Source organism: Balearica regulorum, chromosome Z, assembly GCF_011004875.1.
Source record: "Balearica regulorum gibbericeps isolate bBalReg1 chromosome Z, bBalReg1.pri, whole genome shotgun sequence".
In the NCBI taxonomy this organism is placed as follows: Eukaryota; Metazoa; Chordata; class Aves; order Gruiformes; family Gruidae; genus Balearica; species Balearica regulorum.
Window position 1 is genome coordinate 7,931,033 of NC_046220.1, and position 10,137 is coordinate 7,941,169.

At 44.7% G+C, this 10,137-nt stretch overlaps 1 protein-coding gene across 1 annotated transcript; it reads right to left on the reverse strand.

Annotated features, from left to right (window-relative positions):
• Nucleotides 1-3,144: 3,144 nt before the first annotated feature.
• On the reverse strand, nt 3,145-9,518 carry ZCCHC9 (zinc finger CCHC-type containing 9). Its single transcript, XM_075740150.1, has 6 exons — nt 9,452-9,518; nt 8,816-9,180; nt 7,570-7,720; nt 7,201-7,293; nt 6,117-6,185; nt 3,145-4,221 (listed from the first exon to the last, which is right to left on the reverse strand). The coding sequence occupies exons 2-6, from the start codon at nt 9,158-9,160 to the stop codon at nt 4,106-4,108; spliced, it is 774 nt and encodes a 257-aa protein (XP_075596265.1). The 5' UTR covers nt 9,161-9,180; nt 9,452-9,518; the 3' UTR covers nt 3,145-4,105.
• Between the last annotated feature and the right edge of the window lie 619 nt (nt 9,519-10,137).

A 10,137-nucleotide genomic window follows, 5' to 3' on the forward strand; every position in this document is an offset into this window, starting at 1 on the left:
AGATCCTATTAGGTCCAGACCCTGACTTTTGGGTCGTTGCTTTTATCACGTGGGTCAGATGCAATACCTCAGTCTGGGGAGCGAGGACAGCAGATCCAGGGCAGCCCCCTCCAGAGTACGAGCCCTGCTTGGCTCCTCCTGGCTCTGCTGGTAAAAGAAGGGTCTCTCCATGGACCAGGAGCTCAGCTCTCCGAGTCCTGCCCACACTTGCAGCGTGCAGATGGCAGCAGACAAGCTCTTGAGTGGGCAGGTAAGCCACTGTGGTCCCACTTCTTAGTGAACAGAGACACCTAACGTTCAGCTGTGAATACATGCGTGACACATCAGGGAGAAAGCCCAAACGCTGCCTGCACCAAGCATTTCTTATCAGCTATTTGGGCAGCTTCCCACGCAGCAGTTTACAACGTGCCTTTAGAGACACCTCACACTAAACTCAGCTGTAGGGCTGCTGCAAGGACTATCTGGAGAACATGATTTGGCATTTTTTTAAATACTGGTGTTCTGCCAAGCTCACGCCTATATGAGAGGTTCTGCCCCCAGCAGCAAGACCTTGGCCAGCATAGTGCAAAGCTGGACCATGTTCCAGAGGCAGCCACACACCTTTGGGGGAGTAAGGAGAGAGTGTCTTTCTGACATAGATCAAGGACTGTATTTTTACCAACCTCTGTACAACTGATAAGACAAGGAGATTCAGGTTTCTAGCTGTTGTACTTTTTACCCAGCTGGCAGCTAAAACAACCACACAGCTATTTGCTCACTCCCCCCTCCTGATGGGATGGGGTAGAGAATTGAAAATGGAAAAGGAAAAAAACAAACCCATATGTTGAGATAGTTTAATAGGACAAAACAAAATAAGGTAATAATATAAAATATACTCAACAAGAACAGCACAATTTCTCAGCACCTGAAGTTCATGCTCCGCAAAAACCCCAAGTTGACCCACCTCCCCATCCACCCCGGTTATATATGGAACATGACATCGTATGGTATGGACTAGCTCTTTGGGCAGTCTGGGTCAGCTCTCCCGGCTTGTCTGCTCCCAGCCTTTGGTCCCCCCCTGCAGCCTTGGTGGGGCAGGATGAGAAGCTGAAAAGTCCTTGACTGCCTGGCAACAGCTACAAACATCAGTGTGTTATCAACATTCTTCTCATCCTAAATCCAAGACACAGCACTAACCAGCTGCTAGGAAGAAAATTAACTCTGTCCCTGCCAAAACCAGGACACTTGCGCACAAACTTTGCTTAAACTAATTATTTGCTCACTCGTGAATTTATTTGTGCGTACAATGCATCTTTACATACAGCACCTTTTACAGCTGCTTTTCAAATAGCTCTCTTCCAACTACACATACCTTTGTGAAATCATTTAAAAAGAGATTAGTGGGTGCATTTAACAAGTAGTTTTGTCCAAGTTACTGAAGATTGCTAACCTGTGCAGCTGTTTTAGAGAGTGTAGTGCAAGCATTTCAGTGCCTCATTTTCCTCAGCAGTCACTGAAGCAGAGGATGAGGGAGGCATACCTGCTTCCATCCCCATGATGCAGGCACGTGATTACCTGAAAACAGCTGTTGCCATTATACTGGAATTCTCAGAGAGACCATACCCCGTGATTCTCTGAGGAAGTCCATTATTTCTTCTCAGGGGACAACAGCAGCAGTAGTCAGGCGTGGGAGACCAACAAGTGTTTTTATAGTACAAGATGGATCAAAGCAACAGCACCCCAGGAAACTCAAGGGTGTCTTACACAGTGACACTTGTTAAGCTCACTGACCTCCAAAGGAGCACTGCAAGGACTGCATTGCTGTGCTGAAGAGAAGGCTGGGCTCAGGAGGTGGGCAAACTGGATACTAGAATGTGCTGCTTGTGCTCCACCATTTTGAGAACGTTCTCCACCGCTCCCTGTGGGATTTGACACAACTGTCTTCTCAGTCATCCTGGTTTTAGCAGTCAGCTGTGGAAAGGGAACAGCAAATTTTCTTCTCCTGTACCATATGACTTAGCAGTCTGTCACAGGGACACTTCTGCCTCAGCTTGCAGTAACGCAGTTGGGTCACCACATCTTACTGGGAACCACAGACCAGCAGCAGCCATTGCCTCAGGAGGAGAGGCTGTGCTCTGACACCACACCTCACATGCTACAGTGTGTAGGCCAACCCCTTATCTGGGAGCTATCGGTACCACGGTGCACAGCTTCAAGTTCCTACAGGTAAAAGAACTTGTTACAACATCAAAGAGTTTTTAAAGACAGGAAATGATGTAAAAAGATGCTTTTGAAACAATATATTTATTCACATATTAGAAAGGAAAACACTTTTTAAGGTGGGATAAATGTCTGGTGCAAGATGTCAACATTTAGGTGATACTGCTTTGAGCTTTAGTCCAGCAGTTAATCAAAACTCTGTACTTTTGTAGTGGACTCTTAGTCCACTTACGTGCCTTTATTTCCAGAACAGAACCAGGAAACTTAAAGTAAGAGGTCAAACAATTGTATTCTTTAGCAGCATTTTATTAAAAATAATTTACATGTACAAATATAAAATATATCCACACAATTCAATTCCTGTATTTGTTTTCTGCTGTAAGAGAAGTACATTACAAACTCACAGTTTCAGCAGCTGGTTGTAAGCACCTCAAAACCAAGTCCCAGGTTTGCTGTCTGGTGTTCATGTTCTCACCAAGGCAATGTTTAGGACACTTTTATTCAAAGGATAAATTAATTCTTTAGAAGCAATGGCTTTACTACTGTGTAACTTCCCCTCAAGGACTGGTTTTACTCTATAGCGCAAGCTGAAGTTGTTAGAAGGCACATTTAGTATTTTTGGGACACAGAAGTACCACACTTGTCTGATGGCAAGAACAGTGGCAGCAGAGGACTGAGAATCCTAGTGTCACAGGTGCCCACGGGGTGCTGCGCAGAGACCCAGCACAGTGCCTGCCTATGCAGCCCAGAACCACATCCAGGTGCCGGGTCAGAACGAAGCACCACGTGCGAGGTGCACTTCTCCAGAATCGTGGTGCTTCCTTGTTCATCTTAGGTGAGATGATCAGATCAAAGTGAAAGCATACCACCGCTAGCTGCATAGGCTGATTACTACAGTATTTGGAAAGCTGTTGCAGGAACCCCTTTTTGAGCCGTTTTTTTAACTTTAATATGTTCAGTTTTTCTGAGACTGCACTTTTTCAGCCTGCAGTCTCCGCTTCAAAATAAATAAATCTGCCATTAAGCAGGTGTGTGTAATACAAAGTTTACTTCCAACCCACCAAGGCATAGAAACACTGAGGATTTTCAAGCACTTTTCTTGAAAAAGGTGAAGAAAGTAGGCAAGCTGCTCACTTGCTCTCCAACTCTTTTCAGGTACATTTCACCATGGGTATCAGAAGAAGAGGATGATTCTGTTTCTATTAGTGAGGTAGTACTCAAACAATCCAACATGCATAAACTATGGGGTTAATACAGGTACATGTTTAGCCAAGTAGCAGTAATTGCATCCCCGAGCTCTCCAGGCTGTAGGGTTTCCCTGGGAACTTCACTACAACACTGCTCAAGCTGGCACATACAGACCAAGAAATCATTATTTCTAAAAGGAGAAGGCAAAACCAAACCAGAACCCAACAGGAGTCTTTACAAAATACCCACAATCCCTTTCAGAGAAATACAGAAATACTCTTAGTAAGATCAGCATAATTGTGTTCATTTCCGATATGTAAAAGCAGCACTCAAAGTAACAGCACTGACCACCGAAATCCAGTGGTGACAGCCCTTCGTGATAAAATGGACATACTCTGACTGGTTACTGCAACCAGATCCCTGTTAAGAGAAGCTGCCAATTTCCCTCTTCAGAGGGCTGGCAGTGAGAGGGAATGTAAATCAGAGGGAAAGCTGTATTTCAGCAGAGTTATATAAAAATAAGATACCCACGTACAGCTGTTCAGTAAGCTAGGTGACTATAGGTGGCAAGCTGGAAAAATGTGGGGACAAGAAAAAAAGTAATAATTTAGCTGCAGTGCTCTGCTTGAATTTCTGGAACCAGCAATCCATGCAGTGCAGTCACTACCCTGGAGCAAAGCTGTGCAGGCTAACCATGGGTTAGAGCCAAGAGAAGCCTTCAAAAAGAAACAACTTTGGGTACTTTCACTTTTGGTTTTTGCAGCCTTGGTGTTTCTGTGATTTCTTCATAATCTGCACTCATTCCAATGGCCCATCGCCCAACCGTAACCTGATCTGTAGGGTGAAAGACAAGAGACCATGGAAAGGCTAAGCATTACCATTGCAAACTTGCACATTTGAGAAAGATTTGGCCAGCAAAGGCCTGTCATTGATTCACCAAAGATCTATCTGTTTAGTTCTAGCTCTGAAGCCAACTCTCCTTATGCAACTTTTTTTAAAATTGTGTTTTCTAAGCTCCCTTTCTTCACCCACACAGCTGTTTTTTCTTGTTTGACTGTGCAAAGAAACATTCAAAGAGTAGGCAGACATTAACTCTCTCAAGTCCTAATAAGTCTTATGATGAAGATTACAGAATATTTCAATCAAAAGCTGAACGTGAAGAAGCACAATAGAGAAAAAGTTACATTTCTCAATTCACATCCCTGCATACAATCAACACCATCTTTTTGCTGTCTAAATGCTGTTTAAACCAATTAACACCCCTTTCCTAGAGAAAACACCTCTGACCAACCTGTATTTCTTTTCCAAATTACAATCTAATTTTGAGAGCAACAAATCAAATCATACCAAGAATCTCTCATGGATAAATCAATGTTTACTTGGATTACTTTCTGCATATTAAAGCAGACCAAATAACTCCACCCAAAAGAAATTATAAGCTGTAGTGCCTAAACTTCTTTACCAGCTATCTGCCTGTAGTCTACCTAGAAGTACTCTCCATCACGCAAATTGATTTCAAAGGCTATTACAATTCTTACTAATGGTGTCACAGTTCCAATTAATTCAGCTATTTTTAACCAGCAATACTAGTTTTGAAACATCAGGCTAAGGACTAAGACATCCCTTGGGAAATTGAACAGCAGCTGTCAGTCTTCACTACAGACATAAAACTTCTCCAAAAAAGGGAGAAAAAAATTCCAGTTCTGCTTCACATATAATTCAGAGCCCTACTGCAAGGGAGCAAAAAGACTTGCTTTTTTTTTTTTTTTTTTTTTTTTTTTGCTTGTCTGCACAAAGACAGTGGCTTTACAAACCGGCTATGGCTGACGAGTTTGGGGAAATTCTAAAGAGTCTTTTTGTATCAGAAACTTCTGTCAGACCAGTTAAGACTCAATCTCACTTGCTTTAAACTAGCAAAGCAGCATACATCTAGAATGTTACATACTGTCTCAGATGCAACAATATCATATATATAAGATCAGATACAGAAAAAGGCTACAAAAGTATGGGCTTCTATTGCCTCCATAAATATTTCTTACATCAATTTCACAAAAGTGGTATATCATTAACAGAAAAGTTCTATAAGGCATACAAACAAAGTAGAAAAATGCACAAATGTGTCACCATTTCAGGAACAGCATCATTCCTCAAACCCTTGTTTGATGCTTTTGCCTTCCTTAGCACTGTTTTCTTGTATATAATGTTACTTTTCCACCCACACAGATAACTGAAGAACATGTAAGCAGCTTACTCGCTTGTGAACCTAGCTGTACAGATCTCCTGTCCCCTCCTCTCCTGTCTTGAACACTTGCCTACACAGTTTTTAAAAGCTGCCAGTACCACCACCTCGCAACTGACATTATATTCAGTTCCACCACTTCACACACAAATCATCATCGTAAGAAACAAGTTTTCTACAATTGCTAAAGTTGTGAACAGCAGCATAACTACTGGCTAACAAATACACATTAGCTCATCACTTTATCCTCAGAAACACACAAGCTAGATTAACTTTTTTTAACTGAAAGTTCAAGGTTTGCACTGCAACTTCATGCCTTCTCTGCATACCCCTTAACGTAAGCAGTCATTCCTCAAGGAAGGTCACTTTTGCTATTTGCAAGATCTCTTCTAAAGCTCTTTTTTTCCTGATCAAAGCCAGGCAAAGCAGTAAATAGACATTAATCAGCTGTGCACTCAAACTCCAGTCTGTATACTCCCCTGCATCTCACCTGAGTTCTGTTTTTCCGGACAGTCTTTTCTGAAGTGCTCCACAGAACCACAAAGTCTGCAGCCATCACCTGTTAAGAAAGAAAGTTGTCACTTATCTAGGAAAAAAACACACAAAACCACACCATACACAAACCAATCCCCCCCCTACATTCTTCCATATATATTGAAAAAACTTGTTCTAGTTTTCTGTAGCAACAACTTGTAAATAAGATAAGGAAGTAACCCTCTGGACAGGTCTGTACTACTAGGCACAGTAATACACCATCGTGGAGCAGGTACGCAGGCAGCTGTGGAAGCCTGCACACAGCTTCCTGTCTCTGACAACAGAGCTGTTTGTACTGACACTGCTCTGTAAAGCATCACGTACTACAAATTCTAGTCACCACATACTGAGTATTTCTGATTTGTTGGACACACTCTTTTTGAAAAAAAAAGCTGAATTCTGCTGAAAATCATACTCAAAGGAACTTCTGAAATTAACAGAAGTTCCTGAGAGGCAGGTAACCCAGTAAAATTATTTTTTTTCCAATTTACTGTGCTGTAAGATCACCCTTTTGAGATTGCCAGACCTAAACTTTGGACTTGAAGACAGAATCAGAGACAGAACAGAATCTGAGTGAAATCTTCCAACTTAGATCACATTTCTCATTAAAGTCACTTAAACTGAAGAAGTCATCCTTCTAGTGAGAGCCCTCGTTTTGTGCGAACAATTCCCAAAGTCTTAAGCTATACTGTAAGAGTATGTTACCACACACCTTGGTATGTGTTCATTTAAATACACACAGACTACATACATACAGCCTATTATGATTTCATTGCACGCCTCTTGAAATTGCAAGCACAAGCAAGTTCTCATACTTTGCATCTTATCTCATTAAGTTTACAGTTAAACAGAAATCCCTTGGTAATCAATATTAACACTGAACTTCCCAGAATTCCCTAGAATTAATCTGCTTTTACCACAAGTAAAAGATATTCAGAAATCCCTTTTAATTGGATCCTCATTCACTTGCAATGTTACTTTGTTCTGCATCAGCCAAGTATAAAAAATGTGTTTTGGTTTTAGTAAATTAGTACACTCACCTTCGGCATACAATCCTTTGGGATTATCTGGACATGACCTTGACAGATGCCCCATTTCACCACAGATGAAACATTTCGCATATGGAAATGCTCCTGCAAAATCCCATACAGTTTATGATCCACATTAAAAACTTTGTAAAGTCACAGACAACTATGAACATGCTATACTGACAACATTTTACTCCACTATTATACTACAAACACTATACTGTCTCTCACACTGTTACGTTTATTGTTATAATATTGTATTCTTTTAAGCATATTAACCTATCTCAGAATAACTAAACTGCTACAACACAAAGCTTATATTTCAGTGGTCAGAAAACTCAGACCAAAATGCCTCAAGAAATACAAATTTCTGAGACATACCAACCGCTGGATCTACTTTTGCTTTGCATTTGCTGATGTCATGTTCTGTGGATCCGCACCGGTAACAGATTCCTGTACCCATATCTTCACTTTCAAGTACTGCAGGACAATCAGCAACACCATGGCCAGGTTCTCTACAGTGGAAACAAACCTTTGAAAATAAAAAGTTACATGCATTTTCATAGGCTGTTCACACAGCAAAACACTGCACTTGTAGGTGACACCAGTAAAGAGCTCACTTACTCCTATTATCTGATGATCACCCATAGGCAGTAGACTTTTACTACACCACTACTTCTCTTGGCTGAAACCTTGAAGGTACTATCGGATACATATGTCCAGTGTTGAGATTTGAAGTTACTCTAACATAAAAAGAAAAGATTCTGTGAATGGCACTTAAAGACCTGAAAATCAATCCCAGTCTAATATGGCTTTTTTAGAAGGCCAACATATCGATGGATTTTTTTTCCTCAGGAAAAAACAGCTGGACAAAAGAGATACTGTACCCTGCCACAGAATAACTGTCAGTGGTCTATGCCATTAAACTGTATTATTATGAGTACTCTTCTTCTTTCATCAACACGTGTCACGTATGATATATGATTTAGACTACAGCACAGTTCCCCAATCTCTTTAAGTATTACTGCAGTAAGTGCTAAAGTAAATATAAGCAATGTTGCACCAGTCCTACAATTTACTCATGAAGAACTCAGATATCGCATATTAATTAGTGCTCTCTTTACTATGTTCCCAGAATACATTTAGCATAACTTTACGCTGAATGCATAAGTCTGTGCTGAGATAACTGCTTTTATACAGCCTCCTTAGAGTCTGCTAGAGATCTCACTCCCATTCTCAAGCAGAAAGAGGCTCCGAAACAGCAGGAATATTGTACAGATTAAGTACATATAGAGATGCGCTGAACTAGTTTCACTCAGGAAACAAGAGAGGCTGGGAATTCATCAAAGGGTAGCAAGAACAGTGTTCAACTGGAAAAACCAGGCTATGGGCTAAGAATTAAACTGAAATTGTTTGTTTAAAAGCTGAGATACTTAAGTGGACTTTATTAACTTGAAATGCCACTTAGCACATGCAATGATGCCAGCAGGTAAGGCACTTGGCCTTCCCACTGAACAGCAGGATCAGCAGAGAATAAGGAATCTGCATTTTCCACACCGAGCTTCTCCCAAATTTTTAACAAGCTGCCAGGGATAGATAAACACCCACGTCTCAAGACAAAACCCACCATGGCATTTTTCTTCATTTCTTGCCTCTTCAGCCTCCTATCCTCCCGCCGCTTGTCCTTCTTCAAGGCTATCGCTATCTCCCTCTCCAACTCAGCACTGCCAGCTTCGGCCACCTCACCACCCCCGGAGCTCTGCTTCAGGTAGGCCGCAAACCCATTCACGTCTTCGTTCAGATAGTCCTTTTTCTTTTTGTTCTTCTTCTTTCTCTTCTCTTGCTCCTTCTTCAGGCAGAGAGGGCCCGAGCGGCCCCCCCGCCCCCCGGGGCCGCTCACCATCTCCTCCCAGGGGGTCGCATCCAGCGCCTTTTCCCCGGGAGCGCCGTTTCGGCGAGCCCATCTGGTCATGGCGGCGGCCCGGGCAGCTCCTGCACAGACGCACGCAAGTGAACACGGGGGCCCGCACACCCCGCTGCCCCCTTCCCTCAGCGGACACGACCGGCCCTGACACCGCCCGCGCTCATGAGACCCCTTCCCCGCCCCGCCCGCGCTCCCTCAGGCCCGCCCGGGCCCTCGCCCTCCTCCCATGGCGGCGGCACTGCCGGGGCGGCTTGACGGAACCCCACGGCCCGTCCCGAGAGGCACCCCAGCAGCCGGCGGAGGGGCCCGGCCTGAGGCGGCCGCGGAGACGCCGCTCACCCGAGTCCGCCGCGGCAGCAGAGACGGTCGTACAGAGCGGCCCTACCGCGCGCCGGAAGTGCAGTAGCGTCACTGTAGCCGCCAGTGGGGCGGAGCGAGGGTTTCGCGGTGCCCGGCGCTGATGTCATTTCCTCCCGCCGTAGGCGCATGCCGCTCAGGCTCCGTGCCCCGTCGCCATCTTGAGGCAGGGCCGGGGCGGCCGGTGCCGCGGGCGGGGGCTGAGGGCAGGGCGGCGGGCGGTGAGGGCTGAGGGCAGGGCGGCGGAGCTCCTCTCAGGAGCGAGGTGGAGGTGTCGCCGCCGGGCGGGGCCGGTCCCACCGTGGACGCGTGGGAGGGGCCGCAAGCGCCTCCCGAGGGAGACAGTCTGCCGGCAGCGCTGGCCTGGGAGCGGCTCTTTGCCTCGCCCAGAGGCCGCAGCGCGCCTGTGGGGTCCTGGTGCTCCCCTCCCTCTTAACTGCGCTGCCGAAACGTGGTGTGCTCACCTGCTGGCGAACAGTGGCGTGTGTATGTTTGGTTTTTGCATGTTGAACTGGGCGTGCCCTTGTAGTGCGCATGCACCTGTGGTTTGTGAAGGCAGTTTGAAAGGACTGTCTCTCTTCCACGGAGGGAAGTTTTAACTTCTTCATTGCAGGTGTAAAAGGACTGTGGGACGTAGCCCTTTGCAGGCAGCTGGTGGCTCCCGGGAA